This window comes from Mugil cephalus, chromosome 4 (genome assembly GCF_022458985.1).
Source record: "Mugil cephalus isolate CIBA_MC_2020 chromosome 4, CIBA_Mcephalus_1.1, whole genome shotgun sequence".
NCBI classification, from domain to species: Eukaryota; Metazoa; Chordata; class Actinopteri; order Mugiliformes; family Mugilidae; genus Mugil; species Mugil cephalus.
The window spans coordinates 1606256-1628099 of NC_061773.1; the positions used below are offsets into that span (position 1 = coordinate 1606256).

Genomic DNA, 21844 nt, shown 5'->3' on the forward strand with positions numbered 1-21844 from the left:
TTGTGATAATATTCAAAAAAGTTAAAGACCAGCCAAAAAATAAAGAAAATGTCTGCAAAAGAACCAAAATTGTATTTATTTTGAATTCTTCAGTACATACTGCATGTAAAAATAATAAACTAAGCATTTAGAGAAAAAATCCAGCAAAATAAATGACTTAATTGGGAGGGAGTTATAAGCGTTCTAATGGAGCTCAGTGAAAAATTATTATAATAATAATAATAATGAAAAGAAAAACTTAAAATGTTTTAACAAACATTAGTATCTCTAGCATTTAACAGCACATTTATCATCAAACTAAGATCCTATTCTCTTGGAAATCAGAAAGTTCAAAGGTATAGTTGATACAACATTACTGCACAATTGCTAACATCCAGTAGACAGTATAACAAGTCTAAATCCTGCTGTCAGCTTTTAATTATAGTTTGTAAAAACGCCTTCATCTATAAGTGCACAACAGATTAACTGTTTTACAAAACAGAGAAAGAAACATTGATTTCTACTACTGCGGCAAGAAGACCCTCCACCCCTGCTGCTATATAATTAACCCAAATAAAAATGAGTCAAAAATGCACCACAGAAACAGAGCAGAGCGACTAAGACAACCTGAAGGCTAAATACAGCTGCCATCTTGGAGAGTCCAGAACAATCAAGAGATAGAAAGAATCAAACAAAGGCGATACGCTATACTAATAAAAATCCTGCACTTGATCACTCTGCCCCTTTATTAGCAAAGCTGAGAATACAAAAAAACATTTGCAACTTTATCGACCTTTGCACCAAAATAGCAAAAGTGTGTCTTTTTGTGCTCCTGGAGAGGCATTCAAGCCTCCATGGTAAATCCTCACCACATGTAATAACTACGTGTGGTGTCAACTGGAGAGGGTTTTCCCTCTGCGCTGCCATCTTTGTCCTTCTCACCATCTGCCTCCCATAGGTTAATGAGAGGAGGGTAGAGCTCATTAAGTGGGATGGATGAGGTCTTCAGCATGTACTTCTTCAAGGAGTGATGGTAGTTCTTTCGTTTCCATCTGCGAGCCATGTAGACACCCACAGTGACCAGACTGAGGAAGGCCAGCATGGTTGACATGACAACCAGCACAGCTGCACTCGGGTGCTGGTCTGACAGATCCAGAGTGAAAGTAGCGCTATGTGTTGTCACATTAACGCAAGACTTGTGCGTCTGCAAGTGGATGTTGGAGACAGTGAGGCACACCTCATACTCAGTGGCTGGTTGAAGGTGTGTGAGGTTGTACTCATGAACGTCTACGGGTACACGAGCAGTGTAGGTGATGTGTGGGTTGTCAATTTTCATGGTGGCTGAGGCCCATTTCAGGTTGGAGGACATGACATTAGAGTTCACTTTCCAGGAGACCAAGATGGAGTGGGACTCGATCTGTTTGACATAGATTTTCATCACCTGAGCACTGTCAAGCAGAGTCCCATTTACACGAATGGTGGCAACCCATGTGTCAGCTCCTTCTGTGTTCTGGGCAACACAGGTATACCGACCAGAATCTTCCACCTGCACATGGGAAAGCCGCAAAGTTCCTTCACTGCTCAAATGGTACCGCTCCGACTCTGTGTCAATTGTGATTTTGGTCCCGAGAGGAGTCACCCAGTAGATTTCAGGCTCTGGCTCAGCCATTGCTCGACAATCCAAGCTGACACTCATGCCCAGCTCAAGGCTTAAGTGGCTAGGGAAGGTGTCGTGGGATATAAGGGGAAGACACTGCTCTAAGGACTCCAGCAGCCTTAGCTCTCTGACTCGCTGGCCTCTAAGTTCTGGAGGGGAGGTGCACAGCATGGCCAAGGGCTCCATGAAGCGCACTGTGGTCCGGTTGGAACTCATCCACTGAATGACACAATCACAGCGCAGTGGGTTGCTGTGAAGACTGATCTCTCGCAGATTAGGCAACACCTCCACCGTATGCTGGTACAGAGCAGTGAGAGCATTATTATTGAGCATCAGGCTCTCCAGAGAGGGCATGTCTCTGAATGCCAACCTGTGAACATAAGATAGTTTAGGGTTATTGGTGGCTTCCAGTTTTGTCAGTTCTGGTAAGTTGTCGAGAGCATAGCGGTCAATCGACACCAACTCCATCATGTTGTTGATTCCCAGCTCCTTCAGACGTAACATGTTTCTGAAGTCTCCTTCCTGAATTTTGAGAACTGGATTCTTGTTCAAATCCAAGAATTTCAGATTAGGAACTTTCTGAAGAGACAGTTGAGGGATTCTGACTAGTTTGTTGTCATAGAAAGAAATGCTCTCCAGATTATCTAAGCCAACAAATGCATTCGGTGGAACATCAGTGAGATCCATGCCAGCCAGAACCAAACTCCTCAGGCTTCCCAGAGGCTTAAAGTTCATGTCTAGGAGGCCAATAACTGGATTCTCTCCAATCATGAGGATCTCAAGGTTAGGTGTTTCTTCAAACCAGCGGCTATCTATGACTTGGAGCCTGTTGGAGTTGAGGTGCAGGCGCAGCAGGCTATGCAGGCCTGCAAATGCTCGTGGAGATATGGAGCTTATCTGGTTATGGTTGATGTATAGCTCCTGGAGATTGGAGAGGTTTCCCAGGCAGTGGTCTGGCAGCCGAGTTATCTGGTTCTCCTCTAGATGCAGAGTGGTCAAGTGATTCATACCTTTGAGGCCAACAGCTTCCACAGTGCTGAAGTTGTTCTGGGATAGGTCCAGCTCTGTCAAGTTGAACAGTACCTCCAGCTCCCCCCTGGTGCGAGAGATGGCATTGCTTTGGAGGAGTAACACCTGGGTATCTGCCGACAGGTTTGTAGGGATGTTGGTCAACCTCAGGTCATTGCAATCCACTGTTGTCGCTTCCTTGTAGGTCGACTGGGGGGTGAACCACGGGCGGATTTCACATACACACAAACGAGGACATTCTTTGCCATATACAGGGGACAGAAATGAGAGGAGTGATCCAATGCCCAGCCACATTAGAGGAGGCCAAGGCTGAGAGCTGAGCGTCATATTGTCTGCTCTCTCTGCTCACCAAAGGCTTAAATGAGAGGCAGTGTCTGGAAGAGGCGTTTGAAGGGAGTGTTCATGAACATTAGTCACCTTCGTGGCCACCCAGCTGTCGTAGGTCCAGAAAGGGGATTTCTAGAGCAGAGGAAAATATTTGAAAGCAGCAGGGCAGATAGACATCCGGTCCAAACGTCACTTCCACACCTTGAGGTTTTGACCTAAAAACAGAAAGAAAGCAAAAGAACTGTGACAGCAGATACAATTGAAATAATAGATAAGTTAACACAGTGAGGAAGTGAGTGAGTTAATTAAGAAAAAAAAAACACCTCACATATATTTAGGGGACTAAGTTGATGTGTCAGGGAGGAATAAATCTGTCAAATTAACCCGATTCATTCCTAATTTAAAAGCATTGAAAGCTAATTAATACTCGTACAGAGCTGGACACAGTTTGATAATAAAGCATACATTTGAAGCAAAACGCAGACCCAGACCTGACCTTAGTCCTATTCAGGCCAAAAACTGCTCAGAATGATTACTTAAGTGAAAAGTACAGTTTCTTAACGTGTTACAAGAATGGAATCTAAAGCCTTTACACAACATCTTTAAAATTTGACCACTGCCATACTGAAATTGTCTGTTTACCTGTGCATGCAATCTGGCAGGTAAAAGGAGCTGGGAGTCAGCAAAGTTAACTGTCATTATTTAGATGATGATGATGTTGATTTTTTTTTTTAGCTCTGCTTCACTAATGTGTCCATCTCCTTGGAGATTATGAACGTGTTTATTTTTCTCTCTGGGTTGGTTAGATTATCCGCACACCAGCTTAGCATCAGTTATCCTCTTGGACGAGTGTGTCGGGTGGGCACAGCCGGCAGCTTTGGCTGTGAGCCCATTACACAACACGCTTAATATCCAGGGAATGTGTGCTCTTCACTGTTAATCACCCTCTACTTATGACAGATGCAGTCAAACATGCGCAAAGTAAAATTATCGCTTCTCAAAATGAGTTATGTGCTGTGTCACCAAACCCTTTGGGGTTTACTTAACTAAGAAAGCAAAGTGAGATTGGAGCAGACTGAGTCATCTTTTGTTGTTAATGTCACCACCTTCTACATATGTATGTAAGAATGACTCAGTTTCACAAAGCAATATATGACATTTTGAACATTGCAGATTGAATCTGTTTCTAAACAAAAAAAAAATCAAAACATTAAGAAATGTATGCTGAACACTTGAGTGATTCCTCAAATGTTCCTGTAAAAACAAACAAACAAACAAACAAAAAAAATCAACAACTGAATATTCTTGTTCTTAGACACAGTCAGATTCAGTGTATATCAGATTCAGACTAATACACATAGAAATTCACATTTATCTGCATGAACACAGGCAGAACTTGAATATTCAGTGTATGAGTGTGTGTGTATGGTCTTGTTTTTCTTGCTGTAAGGCTCAATTTCTTTTATGGAATATAAACGCTATGGGGCCTATTTGATTCATGGGCCTAACAACATTTTGAGGGTTAAAACCATAGACTGTATAAAGATGGACTGCAGAACAGCTCCTCAAAAGTGAAGCCAAAGCAAGTAGAGCTCCCCCTGGTGACTGGCTGCAGCAAAGGTCATAAGCTCTACTTGGGATAAACTACTAAAATACTGAAGTACACATAAAAAAAAAAAAAATGTTTCAAGGAGAGTTTCTGACATTTTAGGCAGTTAAAATAATACTATTGAATGCTTAAGTGTTAATATTTTTGATAAGTTTAGTTTTTGTTATTTTAGTTATTTATCGCTATAGAAACACGGTGTGAAATTTTTGTGACTATGAGTTGCCATGCTAACCGCTTCATGGAGCGGTCCAGTAGGGCTGTGAGAGCTGGAAAAAATAAATAAATAAGTACAGGGAATAATCCAACATTTCTTTGTAATTGGTGGAGGTAGAGCAGAGTGCAGTATTATTTAAATGAAAATGCGAGTGAGTCTGGTTTCATCTCACAAGATGGCACCACCCGTATCTCTGGGAAACTAGCATCAGTTTGGCCAATGAGAGGGAGTGGGGATGCATTGTCCATATTTATATACAGTCTATGGTTAAAAAGTTGATTTATGGAAAAAGGTTATAATGTGGTTATGGTTAGTAAGGTTAGATATTTAATGTCCCCACAAAGATAAAAACATGGGTTTGCATGTGTGAGCATACGCAACAAAGAAAAAGAAGGAATTTGGTTTCACATCCAAGTTCCACTGATACTAACAAAAAATTCACACAGATTTTCATCTTCCCTTTCATGTGTTGTCAGTTCACGCCCTGCAATGTGCTGACACCTCCTCACAGTTTCCCTTCACATAAAAGCAGCCAAACAAAGGTGAACAGTACGATGACATTGTTTCTAGTGATGCCAGGAATGGCACTTTCACAGCAAACAAAACTTTCAACAAATTTTGCCACAAACAAACAAATAAAATCTGCAGCAAAAAAGTGTGACCATTAAAGCACCTAAGCTGGGACTAGGTGGCTGGTCTCTGGAGTGACCTGGTCACACACGCACTCATCTGATTCCCTGAGTGTGACTAGAATGCAGAAGCAGGGATGGGTTCTTCTCCATTCATAGCCACATAAACATGTGGCTTTTCGTTCTGTGTTTAATCATCTATCCTTTGGTCCCTCAAATAATCCACTCATATGTTGTTCTGTTTAATTACCTGCCTATAGCTATGCTAGAGGTTTGTCTGCCCTCGCTCCTCCTGCATGTGTTGCACTGCTTGGGTTTTAAATTGGAGGAGACAGGCACAGTAATCATTGCTTTCACGCTGAGGCCATAAAACCTAGACACCTGGCGTCAGGTTTCTGGCAGCATGGCAACGCTATGGGGGTCTGCATCCGTTCACACCTATCGCTTATTGTGTGTATGTGTTGACCTCAGTGACCCTTGGAACCTTTGCTCAGCACATATGCTCTTTTTCAACAATGTGATACTTCATAATCACGCAGTACAAAAATGTGTACTTACACACTCCTGAGTATACCCAAAGATAGAGTATACCCATTGTTGGCCATAGACCAGCTCCACTGGAGTGGTTGGAGTGGCTTCCACCTGTTCGTAATGTTAAGTTCTTCTAGTCCGGTGCTGATCTGATGGATACACTCCTCTACAGCTTAAACCTGGACAATCACACATAGTTTCCTCATTGTATCTAAGAAATATGACTTTTAGTTCACACTCTACCAGTTGTATATATAACGTTCTACAATGTGTGATCATCGCTATTTTTATTGTTTTCATCTAATAAACAGCCCTTTCACACAACTTCCTAATTACTTTCTCACATTACGGCATCTGCATTGAATGACATGCACTTCTTGGGGAACAATGGAAAGTCTGGTTTATTGTTGTGTCCTAACACCTCAGTCTGAGAACACGATCCCATGATGAAATGCGGCTTGTTGGGACAACATCTTTATGAAAATCACCCCATCGGGGATGTGATGTGATTAGGTATGAGATTAATGCTCTGACTGCCAAAACTGGGCCAGATCAGTTGTGTACGAGCACCTGTATCCTGAAAATCTATTGCTAATCTCTTGGCTGGGGTTTGCAGGGAGAAAAAAAAATAAATAAAAAATACTGCACGGACCATAATTAAAAATGCATGCTTACGCGGGTTCTTACACTGCACCCGTCTCCACTGTACTGTACACTGTACAAAATATACAACCCCCCCCTCCGCTCATCCCTGCTCACTCTTATTTGACTCACTGATTTTGACATCCATGCAGGCTACTGGAAGGAAGCAGAAAAATCCTTCAACAGCCTGGCATTATCCAGCTGACTGTTTGAACGCAAGCCTCTGGCAGGGAGGGAGGGAAGGGATTTACACTCTCTGCACACCCAATCCTTATGAGGTTTTAAACTAAGTATACATAAAACTCTCTCACATCCATCTGCAATTACAATATAGTCTATCTTCACTGACTGATGTTTGCTTCACATAGACTTTCTGAGGATCAGTGGCCATGTGTTTTCTTGCAAGACACCAAGATGTAATCGTGGGAGATAATTAGGTTTATCTGCTGTATGCAATGACCTCATAACTGTGTTTATAAGACAGGTCCTCTGGTGAGCAAGACAATCAGAGCCACTGAAGGATCACAGACCTGCAGTCAGGCACCGGATCATTTCTTTTCTGTACACGTCTTTGTATGTCTTTAAATGGGAAGTTAAAAATGACTCCACAACTATATTACACACAATCTTTTAGAATAGGAACTAATCTGATTTTACAGATTTTAAGTGTCTACATGCAACACTGCTAATGCTGCACTTCATGGTATTCTGGTGGCACAGCCAGGAGGAGCCTCACCTGAAAGCAGGTTGTATGATTTTTCATAGGAAGCCATATCTTTTTCTTTTTTTTTTTTTTTGCCCATCTATTCCCGGGGCCCTCTTGGCTGGGCGCAAAATGTAAGCAGTGTTTCTGAATCAGCAGCCACAGAACAGGCTCAGAGACATGCCATCACCATGGCAACGGCTATGCCACCAGCATTTCGGTTTCATAACTAAATGAGAAGACATGAGAAGAGAGCTATTAGTGCCATCAGGCAGCTAGAAGAATACACCAGCAAGGACTGCCGCTGGTGTGAGACACTGACTTTGACGTGAACCCATTTAATAAAACAACGGACCATATGTACATGAAAATGTTGTGCTAGCACCATGACGAGTAAGCACAGCCCTGTGCCGAACACGTGCGCATATGTCTGACTATTTTCTCATTGGTGCTACCCCATATTGCAGGAATATATTAACAAATCTCTACACAAAAACTTCTAATTTCTCCCTAGACAATAGTTTCAATCGAGAATTATAATGCAGTGCTGGAGTAGGGGTGCCTGATGTTTTCGACATGTCCTCACTGTGCTGGCCTGCCTGAGAGACATCCTTTTCCTGCTCCATTAGTATGCAAGTGTCTCACTTCACATCACAGAGGGCTTTGGTGCAGCTGCTGATAGTAGAGGTGTGGAGGAGGAGGAGGAGGAGGAGGAGGAGGAGGAGGAGGAAGAGGAGGAGGAGGAGAAGGATGTACTTCCACTCAGTCAGAAAGTAAAGAGGGAGAAGATGGAGAGCTGTGACTTTTTTTTTTTTTTTTGAAAGACCACAGAAAAAACATGCTGAATTTAAAATGCAACAGGACGGAAGGTACAACAACAAAATCCAACTCCTACCTATGGAATCCAGGAAAGGTACACTGCATACCCTCTAATGATGTTTCTTTGGATTCCGCTGAGGTTTAAGAGTCGCAGAGACGAAAATTGTCTCTGTATTTCTATTTATTGCAAATCCATAATGTCGCTTTATTTCCCCATGGAGCGGAGATGGATCTTGACACAATTTTTCTTCTCTGGCTTTCATTTTTTTTCATTGCACTCTCATTTATTTATTTATTTATTGCTCACAACCTCCCCTCACATTCAGCTCTCCTTACAGTTGCAGTGTCCGTGCGAAGCCAATTTGTTGTCACTGGAACATCGATCAATCATGCTGCCGTGCCAAAGCCTCTAATCTCTGGGGAATCCCTGTTTGAAACAACACAGAGGTCAGGAAAAAGGAACTTGGGCTGTTTCAACTGACCTTCCAGCCAAAGAGATCATGCAAATAAAGACATAAAAATGGGTTTTCATAAACGGACTTGTTCAAATGTGCATAGTTTTTTCTTTTCTTTTATTTGTTTTTTTTTTTTTATTTTTACACATTAGCTTTTAATATTACTTTTAAAAACCTTACAGTGAATATCTAAAAAAAAAAAAAAGTGTCAGGATAAGTGGTAACACTCATCTATTTTCTTGCAATCACAGATAGAAACACAGACGAAACCGCTCAGTCATAACATCTTGACAAAACCTCTCAGTGGCCCGTTGTTGTTTCCACAATCCCCTTCAGATCACACTCTCAAAGGAAGAAGGTCAAGCTGTTGCACCCTCGAGGGGACCCCAGCACCAGCACATGCTGCAGAGTCACCCCTGTGGGGCTCACAATGGGTCCTACCCAAACACACGCAGACACACCAAGTCTTTGTTTCGGAATTTTCTCACACTCCTCATCACTAGCTGCGACCAGACGTCACTGTGCATTGTGACAGGCAAGACTGGGGGAAGGTGCTTGGACCTAACTCACAACATTGGCTCTTGTGGTGACATCAACCCTTTACGCAGGACAGAGATTGGTGCTTGTATTTGCAAATAATAAAATGTTTGTCTTGTTTCCACAAAAATAGTACAGCATCACACGTGTACCTGAGTGGTCTCCTACTCTTTGTTATGCATTAGTGGTCTCAGTAACAGGTGCTCTGTAATGCAGCAGCTGAAACAACATAGCCCACTCCACAAAGGTGACCCTAACAATGGAGACTCCCACTGCTTTCTCAAACTTCTGAGTAGCAACATCAGGGCTGTCTGTCTTTCTCCTCTGTCTTAATTTCAGACATCTGCCAATTTCCTGACCCTCAGGCATGTAAATGAAGCAGATGAGCTGATAGCCGATACTCAGCTGTTCCAGCTGCACTCTGCACTGGCAAGTGATGCTGCAGTTTGTGTAAATGTTGCACTATACATTGTTATTTTAGCCCAGCCTCACAGTACAGGGAAATATCAGACTGCAAGTTCAGAAATTCATGGTATTTGACGTGGAGTCTAAAGAGCAAAACCAAATATTTTTTAACTTAACACAGCTTTGTAGAGCAGGTTTGTTTTTTCTTTGTGTTCTTCACTCGTATCATTTTCTGTTGACCAACGGTCTAGACTTGAAAAACATTCTTAATAATCATGCATCCCATGGAATGCCTGCAGAGCGCATGTGTCCTTGCAAATAACTGCTATTTACTGATGCCATTAAAAGCGCACGTTTTCCACATACACGCTGTACAAACATCGGTAATAGTGGATTTTTCTTTTATTATTTTCGTGGATACGTCTAAATAGCAATGTTCTTCTCTCTTAGCGGGTTGAAGCACAATGATCCCTGACACTTATTGTTTCCTTTTCCTGTTTGTTGATCAGTGCAGTTAATAAAACAGAAAAATGATGACTTCATCGTTATCATTCTGAACCGGACTGAAACATCTTTCGTCCAACCCCAAGTGAGAAAATACGGATAACACATGGACATGTTCTTGTGATGAAGATAGAAAATAATAATAAATAAATAAAAATTGTCAGCACATGCATAAAAGAAACATATTGCTCTCACCTATGAAGCGCTGTATCCTCTGCACGCAAGAATGCTGCAGGCTACTGTATCCGACCCCAGCTCCAAGATGATGCGCGAACAAAGCTGCAAATTTTGTTTTACAATCTTAAAAAAAGGACGAAAAAAAATGGGGACAGATATTAACAGGGATGATAGGGTGGAAAAACCTCGCTGGCCGCCTGCAGTATCCTTTCTCCCTCAGCCGCTGGTGGTAACGCGGTGATACTTCAGAAGTGGTGGTGGGGGGGAGCAGCAGCAGCGCAGTTTCCAGAGACGAGCAGCTGGACCTGTGCAGGTCAGCTGGACTGAAAAGCTTCTGACACCGGCTGTGGTGTCCAAACAGGCAACCTCACCATCTGTTCTGTCATCACCACCCTGGGAAGGAAAGTCCCACCCATACCGGCAACGAGCTGCGATGTGATGGAACCACACGAGGAACCAGAGACCAGGAGTGCACCAATGGGATGTCATTGTGTTTCTGTAGCTGATCACTTAAAAGAAAGAGTACTCATCAGGTCAGCATCAATGCATCCATCACTCAGGGAGAGAACTGAAAGTGTATTTTAGGGGAGGTTAGAAGGCATTTGGGGCCCATGTTTCCAGACTTCGTTTAATTTGAATGACTTCCTAATTAATAATTAGAATCATTTTGGAATGAAATGGGTTTTAAAGTGGATCACATGATTCTCTCTGCCTGTTCTCTGTCACACTCACGCACAAATAGCCCAAGTCCTGTTTCCTAATTTCATTTCAGAGAAAATGATATTGACTTATTTAGTGTAGGCTTTCATCACTTTAAAAACAACCATCAGTAGCATAACCTTGACCGTCACCTTTAAATTTGCCAAATTCAATTATGGGGATCTATGAGGAGGCTGAGTCCCCTCAGTGTGGAAGGACACAAAGCCTGACTAATACAAGTACACTGACCAAGCAAAGTTCCATCTAGTTGAAAAAGAGACAAATCTTCTCCCTCTCTTTCTTTCTCTCTCTCTCACAACTGTCACTTGTTTGGATTATTTCTTCCCTCTTCCTCCTTCTATCTGCTCCTCCCTTCCTCCGTGGGGAGCAGGAAAAATTACAGCGTTTCATCAATTTTCCTTTGAGCTGCTGCTCAGGGAGCTTCCAGGTTGGTTCTTAATCCATACTGTGGAAGAAATTATTGTCTTGGTGTCCTGACAATAAAAGTGTGCCATGCACATGTCATGTGGAGGTTGTGTCTGTTTACGCTGGAACTTCGCTTATAGTTCCAGACGTGTTTTATTTTTTAACACGGGGTGAACACAGTTTTGCCGTTTCCGTGTTTTATTTTTCCCTTAGAAGTACATAGATGCTTATAGGCGTTTTATGCTTCTGTGTCAACTTGACTCCACAACGAGAGCCCAGACTAAAGGCAATGGCTTGTCAGTCTCCACCCAAATGTTGGTGCTGTGTCTTTTTTTGCTAGTTGTTAATTTTTATTTCTACTTCCTGCTTTACATTCAACAATGACAACTGAAACTTTCACCGAAATTTCAGAAGACGATGAAGATGTTTGCAACTCTGAACCTCTTCAGTTAATCTTTCTTCAGTGTGTTCCATCTTTATTGTTTTCCGAAACAATCAATTCAAAAATTGCAGAGCTAGAGAAGCACCTGTAAATACTGGGGAGGTGGAAATACCAAGCTAGCACCAAGCAGACAAATCACAGCTCTTGCGGTTTGCATCCCCATGATGCACAGTTATATTTCCGGGGAAATATAACTGTTGTTACAGAGCAAGCTAGACTGATGAGTACACACGTATAAATAGCTCACACCAGTGTAGGCTATGTGCATAGTCTACATGCATAGGCCACGGTGATATTGTCATGTGTGATGGAAACCCTCTGTCAGTATTTGAGATCACTTTGACCTGAGGAGTTCATGAAGCAAACCCTTTCTGAACACATACATATTCTTGATATTTGCCAGAAACCACCTGAAACTTTGGAAGGTCTTTGCGAATCATAAAGACTTCACCGTGGGAACTGCTCGCATAATATTTTACCACCACAGCGAGCTCAAAGTTGATTCATCAGCAGGTACTCTGTGTGTATGTTGAGGCCCGGCAGATCATAATTTCCCACCGTTAACCTGCAGTGCTTGTGGCGTGGTTGCCACGGCAACAATTTCCTCCCAGGAAAAGGGCGATGCAGCATATCCACCGGTTTATTAGATCTCCGATCACACAGCTCCCCCTCCACATGGCCGTCTGGGAAAACCAATCACAAACTAAATACGTTGCCCCCTGTTTTACCTTTCTCAAGTCTTCCAAGTTATTTTTGCCGCATTACTCTGTGCCGTCAGGACTTGTTTTCAGTCATAGATGGGTGGAATATTAAACGTGAGGAGTGATGAGATGCACATTGGCGGGGGGGGAAAGTGCCTGCTGAGACGTAGATAAAGACAGACACATAAGTCTACGCTGCAAGTGAACTGATAACACTCCCGTTTTCACCAGAAGCATTTGTTGGAGTTCACCCACAGTTTATCTGCGTATGCAAAACCCTGCAACACATAACAGAACACAAGAGGATTCAGAGTTTTATTTATACAGAGACATGTAGCAATTTTTTTTTCTTTTTTTAGTGTGATTTTCCTGATTAAATCTGATTCTAATTTGGAATTAATGTGAACAGCTTGATGTGGCCATCAGACATAGCTGGAGCAGATGTCTGCCTCTGAACATTTAGCACATTTGCAACCTGGCATTATGTCACAGTCACACCATTCTTGGTAGCATCGGCACATTCTGCCACACCAGAGCAAACACTGCTGACGGACTGCAGATGCTGTTTGACCTACACTACAAGACACACTCCCCAGCTATGAGGCAGTTTCAGACCGTTTCACAGAAAGTCTTCAGCCAATATTAGCCTTCTGTACATGTTTTTCTTTTCTTTTCTTTTTTTTTTTTTTTTGTCAATGCTGCATGAGCAAACGGCCATTCCACCATTGTAGCCACATTGGCTGTTTATGTTCAGTTGCCACACTGAGACTCAAGGCGATTTTCTGTGTGAAATGTCTCATCGGACTCGGTGTTAATAGCCACAGAGGTGATGAGGTCCTGACTCCTGTTCCACGTGTCACTTTGCATTAGTGTCTGCTACTCTGCGGCCAATCAGAGACACTTAATAACCAAAATCAACAGATCCCTTTCTAATTTCTCCTGAGCAACACAATTTGGCAGAGGCTCTTGGGGATTGACTTTCATTAGGGGTTTTTCAGACGAAGGTTTTTCTTGATTTGCTGCAGCCCACTCGAACATTAAAATAGTTTGTGTTTTGAGTATGTTTATGCTAGTGCGTGGCGTATGAAGTGGCTGTTGGTCCTCATTTTTCTTTCTGCAAAAAATAAATGAAAAATGATAATTGCTCTTGGGTGTCCCGCCTTGTGATACAGTAGAATATGCTAACAATTGTATCTTGTTTATCCATTTTATTTTTCCATCCATTCTCATGTTCCCTCTCAGACAAACAAGAACATTAGTAGCTGAATTTCTTTGTTCCTTCAACTAATGTCTATTGAAAAACATGTGGCATCAGCAGCTTTTTACATCGCTGATGTTTTGCGAAGGAGGAGAAGAACATGCTGCAACTCAACTAATGGGGTTTGTTTTTCTGAAAATTCACATTCCATACAGCCTGGGACATGAGACGAAATCACATCAAGTTAAATTATTCCTAAATTAATTAAGCTCTTTTCATTTGCAATCCATTCCAAAGTAAGACAGTGAGTCACAGTTAAAGATGTTTTTTCCATCTGGGTCTCATCATTAAGTAATTATGCCGAGATTATGGAACCATACACACTGCATATCGTCTCCAGAGGCAGAAGAAGAGACGGCCAAGAGAAGGCCATGTCACAAGTTACATTTTTCTCTTGCTCAGTACTCGTCATGAAAAATAGACTGTATACACTCATCAGACATAACATTATGACCACTGACAGGAAAAGTAAATAACATTGAACATCTTACAATTTGGCTGTTCAGTGTTCTACTGGAAAACTTGGATGGATGAATTAGTCATGTGCCACCCACCTAGAGCAGACCAGACACCCCCACCCCATAGCAATGACACTCTTTGATGGCAGCAGCCATCCACAGCAGGATGCAGCCTGACACAGACACACACACACACACACACACACACACACACACACAAATGGTTAAGGAAAAACTAAAAAAATATGAAGAACAGGACAAGGTGTTGACCTGGCCTCCAAATTCACTAGATCCCAAACTGATCAAGTATCTGTGGGATGATCCACAGAGGCCCCTCCCCTCAACCCACAGGACCCAAAGACCCCCACTAACAACATCCTGTAACCAGACACCACAGGACACCCTCAGAAGACCCATGTCCACTCTTTGATGAGTCACAACTGTTTTGGAGGCAACACAATATTAGGAAGGGGGTCATAATGTTATGCCTGACTGGTGTATGAAACATGGCCATAACCCGCAGGTCTGAGAAGTGAAGTGACAATGATGGTCACCACAAATCTCTGGCTCCTACACATCCCAGTCAAAAGCTTTTCTCATGATTTCAAGTGAGTGAATGTTTTCAATAATTATTATCTGAAATTATCTAAAGTCATGTGTTCAGATCACTCCCATTGACTGTATCTGTAGCACAATGCGCACTTTTTAAACTCAACATTTTAAGCTTTTTAGTGTTTAATTAAGATGTTCCTCTCTCTCTTTCTTTTTTATATTTTGTTCTTTGTAGGTTTTACATTTCTTTTTTTTTTATTGTGTTGCTAGTAAGGGAGACTTGTAATGTAAGAATTTCCTTGTGTATTCTAAACTGCTGTTTTTCCTGTGCATACAACAAGAAAACATCTTGAATCTAACAGTCATGAGGTTTGATAAACTGCATGCTAGTCAACTTCTACCTGATAAAGTTCAGCACAAGATCAGTACAATCACTATGAGAATATTAGCATGCTAGTTCTTTGAAAAAAAGGAGAACCCCAGCTCAACGGACTGCAAGCGTGGTTCTTAAAAGTCTGCATCATGCATCGCTTTAAGATAAGCTCAGGTCTCAGAATAAAAATATTCTTATACTTTAATGCACTAATATGTGTATTGCAACATATGTGTGTACTTTTGTACAAAGATTATAATATATTTGCTGGTCATTAGGCCCACCTGAGTAAGCAAAGTCTTGATGAAAAATGTGCAGCTCAGGATTCTGGGTCTTAACAGGGAGAATTGAGAGCGGGTGTGACAACAAGAGGAGGATATTTTGCTTTTCAGCTCTTTTTGTGTTGATACAGAAGAAAGAAAAATCTGTGTCTCTCCCCATCCTCCATCCTTATCCGTCCTTGCCCCCCCTCCTCCTTCCTCCCTCTCCTGCACCAGCTGAACAAAGACAACTGCTCTTTGTTAGCTACATGCTCTATCTGAGACTCGGAGTCATGTGTCTTTTTAACCGATGCCGGTAGCAGAGATAGCGGTGATGCTGCTAATGTGTGTGTCTATGGCCAGCAGATTTATAGGGAGGAGATAATCCTCAAGAAAATCTGAAGCTGTGTGCCCACTAGGTCTCTGTTAGAAGCATAGGTGTCTTTTTACATTTTCAGACATTTTAATAGAGACAGAGTGGAGAGAGCTGATGTAGCTGTCTCTATAAAAGCGCTTTATCCGGCACCTTTTCTTGTTCAAAACACTCCACCGTTTTGTTCTGCTGCTCCAGGTGCTTCGGCTTGAGAATATCTCAGATTCTTCAAAGAAGCACTGTGCTTTTCATGTCAGGAGGGTGAGATGTTTTCAAAGCTAGCAAAAAAGAGTGCCCACAAGGATTTGGGTTAAATGAAAAGGTTGGCTAGCCTCACATGGGAAGAAGCAAGGTGAATAAAAAGGTAGTGATTAGGACCAGAGAAGAAGAGGATTTGCATTAGGAGGAAAAGAACGGGGAGTGATGGAATTTTCTGTCTCTCATTTTCCCCACCCAGTTCTGCCCTTATATGGAAGAATTAATATGCTTGGGGGCTGATGAAGTGGTTTACCAGTTTATTCTCTGGGGGTATCACAGTGTGGAGGGAGATGGGGGCTGGATGGCCTCTTTAACAGGTCGGTTCACTATGAAACATTTCTTTGTTTGCTTTTTTCCTGCTCATAGTCTTTTCACGCTTGTTTCTGCTGGTTAATTTTTCCTCAGCTGGTTTTCTAAGAACCACAACATGGTAACAGAGTTTAAGTCCGATGCGCATAAGCAGATGGGATAATGTCCGTCAGTTTGTATGCCATGTATAAACGTTACATTGTGCACAAGTTTCTGTTAGAGGGTAAATTCTATTGACTGTTAATGTTTCTCAGTGAATGAGATAATTTGGCTCCATTTGCTGGCTGGCTGATATCAATAGATGGGAAGTTAAAGAGCGTGAAGAGAATAGGCGGCTATTAGTCCCTATAAATCACACTAGTTCTAGAGTGAAAGTAGTTGGCAGAGGGTCAGTTCACCTGAAATAGTCTTTTAACTTTAACAGGATGGCCAACATTTGCTTGTACAGAATTCTCTGTTACTCTGCCTCAAACACAACACATAAATTACTTTGTCAATGTTAGACTACATGCACATGTATTACACAGACTATTAAAAAACAGTGACAAAAGATTTAGAAAAATCCTTCGTGCAGACATCCACCCCTGCATTTGATCCTTGCACAGCCCAAAACACACACATTAGCTTTACAGCTAATTGCAGCTGCAGGATTCATTGCAGTCACTGAACTACATTTGGGATAAAAAAAAAAACAAACAAAAAAAAAAGAGCTTCATTAGGTTAAATCAATAAAGACTCTTCTTCAAAGGGACACCGATGAAGCCATGCTGCAACTCTGCCTGGCCTCATTACGGCTGAATAATTAGTAAATACCATTTTGAGTAAACAAGCAACATGGCCCTGCCTTCTCTAACCTCGACATTCCTTCGTGCAATGACTGACTCACGTAAGTGTCAAACATTAACTCAACCCCTAAGGGTAAAAACTAGAAAAACTGCAGATTTGTACTTGAGATTAGAAAGAGTCATTAAGAGTATGAGGTGGCTCTCAAGACCAAATACATTAGCATTCAGGGCTGCAAGAAGCACCAAAAAGTCTTTGGTCATTTGAAAAATTCACCTTTCTAATTCCTTCATAATCACTCAATCCCAAACTGATCAAGTATCTGTGGGATGATCCACAGAGGCCCCTCCCCTCAACCCATAGGACCCAAAGACCCCACTAATAACATTCTCTTCTGTCCAGTCTCTGATTAATCACAACTGCTTTGGAGGTACAAGGAGACCTAAACAATATTAGAAAGGTGGTCATAATGTTAAGCCTGATGGCAGGAATTTAAGAAGAATGACATTTAATCTGAGGTTGCTTTCTCTTTTACAGTCTTTGTGTTTACAGAGTTTGTTCTTTCACTGCAACAAAGCTCAAGCCTTAGCAACTAAAATTGTGTGGTTCTTATTTCTGGTCTAGCTGTGTTGCCCCTCATTATCACTACAGCCGTTTCACAGGGATCCTACAGCCTGCATCAGCTCTGGGGGAAGTGATTTTCTGTCACTGCTGACACAACTTGTTGTCAGATATTGTCTCCAGCCAGCCAGAGGGTGATTCCAGACTATAATCATTAGCAGGATGTGATATTTCTTCACCTGGAGTCCCTGTGCTTGATCAGATGAATGGGCTTTCCAGGCATGATGCTGAACAGATGCAGACAGAAACAGAGAGATAAGGAGCCACAGGTTTATACCAGGGATGACCTTCTCTCTGTTTCTGCGCCATGCCTGCCACAGCCTTGTTACCCATCTCCCTCTTTTTTTTTTTTTGCCATTCATCACATCCGGACCAACACGAGATTTAAATATTAACTAGCTCCTCAGACAAGAAGTGACACTCGCTCTGGGACGGTCACACAGACAGTGGTAGTGGTGTAAGTGGCAGAAATCAGATAAATGAAACTACTGCTGCTCATGGTCAAACCCCAGCCATCTTATTAACAGTTGACACTGTGGTGTGATTGGAGCCAAAAGAATGAAAAATTGTATCAGGACCAAGGGCTTTTAGAAATGCTGGTGGCTCTGGGTGAAGTAGAAGATTGTATCAGTTCAGAAAAAATGGCAAATGTAACACTGCACAATCAAAAATTAATGTTTTTTTTTTATTATTATTATGCTCCATTTGGCTTACGTTGACAAGTTAACTGAGGAGGCACTTCCATTAGCCAGCTAGGATGACTTTACTGCTGAGAAACTCTGTGACCAATTAAAGATGTAGAGGCACTATGAAAGTGAATCAGAACCAAAACAGGAAATTCCTTCCTTCCTTCCCTCCAGCTCAGAAAAGTTCTCGAGAGGGTTGCACTATCATCACATTATAGTATTATCACCCACCTCGGGCTACAGTTTGGGACATATTTGTTCAATTGGCCCAGGTCCGACAGCACTACGGTCATGCCAGAAGTACTCTTAAGATCTCTGGATGACACCCCACAGTGCCACCGTTAACCAGTAGCAACTCACTTCCATCCCATCATGGAAATGAGGCAGTGTGTTGGAGGATGCCACTAGCTCCCCAGTGGAGAGTATGGTTTCATTTGCTATTTAAATGGGTCAAACTGTGGTGATTTATTCATGCCCTGAGTCTTTAGTGCCACTCAGTCTGACAGGCAAAGCTTTAGGCTCACCCCCTCTGAACATATATGCTTGCCGCCTGTCTTGATATACAGTAACAGATATACAGTATATCTACAATATGTATTCTTTGATGCATATTCTTTGTCTCAATGATAAAGATAAAATCAAACTTATTACAGACTCGCTGCTCTCTGTATCTCATATACAGAAATCACTTTACAGTGGCTAATTATCATTTTATATACGGCAATCAGACATAACATATGACCCCATTCCTAATGTTGGGTAGGTCTCCTTTGTGCCTCCAAAACATTTCTGACTCATTAGAGAATGGACATAGGTCTTGTGGGGGCCCTTGGGTCATATGAGTTGACGATCATCCAACAGATACTTGATCAGTTTGGGATCTAGTGAATCTGGAGGTCAGGTCAACATCTTGTGCTGTTCATGTTATTTACTTGTCCTGTCAGTGGTTTTTATGCTGATTGCTGTATAGCTACACATAAATAATATATATTTGTGTACTTGTATATATACTTTGCTTTGCAGAAAGACAAATTTCCAAAAAGCTGATCTATGTCTTAATCAATACACAATATAATTATTAGGGAGTTAATTTACTGTATTTATTCATATAATAGTATAACATATATAAACATATAAACACTTTTCTGAAATTTGGAAAACATGGTAAGTGCTATGTATACCACATATGACACAATGACAAATTCCAATAGTAATTTAAGTAACATACCATAAATCTTTTTTTTATATATATATTACAAAGAGTAAAGATAAAAACAAATATACATAAAGTAACTACAACTGCGCTGACACCATGTTGGCTCTAGAGAACCTCTGCTTGTTAGTCTTCCATCAACAAGCTTTCAGACAGTGTTGTCAGATGTGACAACCCTTTCAATCTCCCTTTGAAATCTTCAGGCTGCTGCCTCCGCTTTCAGTGGCTCCAGGTCGCCTGTATCGGTGAGCAAGACAGAATAGAAGCACTGTTTGCTGCACTCAAACATGTCAAAAAGAAGAAGAAAAAAAATACTCCTGAGACAAACAGCCAGGGACTTACAGAGCAGAGCAGCATTGTGCTTTTGTTTCACTCTTGAGGGGTGTAGATGAGGGAAAGGATGGGAGAAAAAGCGAAGCAGAGTCACAGAAAGAGGTTGACCCGTGATTGGCCTGTATTGAATGGCCTCACAAAGACCCACTCACAGTGGAACAAACAGAATGAGATTTTTATCAAGGTCACAAGACAGTGGGCTTCACTCCATTTTGTAAACATTCATAGCTACAGAAAGGTCATTGCTCTTTGTTCGTATCAAGGGTGTCATATAAAACTGTCATGTCGCACGAAGTGTCAGAATGAGAGCCTGCTTTAACATATACAGAATTATATAGTGTGGAGATAATTAGGGCCTCTTAAATTATGGTTAAAGTATGGTAATTTAAGTGCCTCTATTTGCTTGATTGCTACATGTTGCAAGAACTAAGTGCCTTAAATGGCTGAGAAACAAAAGAGATAAAATGCAGCCAAAGTCCAAGATTTAAGCATGGTTTACGCCTCTGCATGAGGTAAAGACAGTGTAACGCACACACATTTATGCTTAAATGCTTATCAGTTTGTCTGTAACAATGCTACCCAGATGCTAGACAGCGCTATTGCCAGTCGGGTTAATTATTGTTTCCACTTCCTGCAACGGAGACTGAAACTTTAAAGACAAGTCATAGAAATGTTTGTATGTCAGAGCCTCCTCAGTTAACCTTTCCTCGATGTATTTGAAAAACTGCAGAGATGGAGAAGCAGCTGGAAATAGTAAAGCGGAAACAGGAGTTATGCGTCAGGCTACAGCGCTAGTGTTCTTGTAGGATATGGGCTTGCTGCAGAAGTATAAACTGTGCATTAACCTGAGGCAGACCTAGGGTCAGGGTCCTAAGCTCAAGATCAGAAGAACAAATATAACCCTTTGAAAAGACTTTAAAGTCCTGCAGAGTCAAAACCGACCACAAAACTCGACAAATACAAGCAAACGAAAACACAGTTTAAGCTCTTGACAGTGTAACGATTATTTCTTTTAGTGGAAATGATGTCTAGGATAAAAGATGCAATGTCACTGAATTATTAACACTGCACGGGATGTTGTAGGGTTTCTTCACTTACATAAAAAAAATAGATTTTTTACTGCAGTTTTAGTGTCAACTTGGTTCACACAGGTATAACCTCAATGACGTACTGCTTATTTAGTTCAGATCAAAACTAACCAAACTTTACTTTACATGCATGTATAAGTGAAATAAAAACTGGCAGTAGATTCCCTTGAACTACGGCTACTCTGATTTCGTTTCAGTTTGTGAAATTAGTTCTTTAATCCACCCACAGATATTAGGTGCAAACGGGGAGACTGATGCAGTCCTTTTCAGGCCTGGGAAGCCCACAGTAATTACACTAATACGCCCCACCCACTCTCAGCAGACTCATTTGTTTAGTTTCCAACTGAGTCGACCAGATGGTCCCCTGAGCCCAGTGTTCCTCCATATTCATGAGATGAAGTTTGACCCTGCCACATCTGAAGGGCTGACCTCTAACCTGGACTCTTTAAGACATCAATAGGGTATGGATGAGGGCGGACGGAGAAACATTGCACCAGGCTCGTCAACCCCCCACACCCACAGTAAGTCCCACGGGTGAGCACGAAACCCCTAAGTCTGATTTGGGTGTGTGTGAACGCCCAAAAGGAGCCCAAACTAGGTGAGCTTTCACATGAGTTCCCAGGCTCTGGTGGGGGCGTCATCCTCTCGAAGTGAACATCTGTCCCAGCAACACGGGACAGGGGTGGACAGGGTTTGGAATCAGACTAATGATGTCAGCGCATGTCATCAGAGTTCGAGTGTGTGGCAGTGAACTGTGACCTCCCTGCAGGATGTTTTCTTGGGCTGGGGCAACC

The 21844-nt window shown here is 41.9% G+C and overlaps 1 protein-coding gene across 6 annotated transcripts; it reads right to left on the minus strand.

Annotated features, from left to right (window-relative positions):
• Positions 1-51: 51 nt before the first annotated feature.
• LOC125007205 (leucine-rich repeat neuronal protein 1-like) lies at positions 52-11693 on the minus strand. Of its 6 annotated transcripts, XM_047583867.1 has the most exons (4): positions 10403-11693; positions 10236-10319; positions 8476-8566; positions 52-3207 (listed from the first exon to the last, which is right to left on the minus strand). In XM_047583867.1, exon 4 carries the CDS (start codon positions 2990-2992, stop codon positions 845-847), a length of 2148 nt encoding a protein of 715 aa, XP_047439823.1. In that variant the 5' UTR covers positions 2993-3207; positions 8476-8566; positions 10236-10319; positions 10403-11693; the 3' UTR covers positions 52-844. The 6 variants fall into 6 exon arrangements, with proteins under 6 accessions (XP_047439823.1, XP_047439824.1, XP_047439821.1 ...); XM_047583868.1 differs by lacking the exon at positions 8476-8566; XM_047583865.1 differs by having other exon boundaries at positions 10236-11693.
• Positions 11694-21844: the final 10151 nt, after the last annotated feature.

Bases quoted from the DNA above. Each gene is read 5' to 3' on its own strand.
- LOC125007205 (XM_047583868.1), bottom strand. From the start codon at position 2,992: ATGACGCTCAGCTCTCAGCCTTGGCCTCCTCTAATGTGGCTGGGCATT.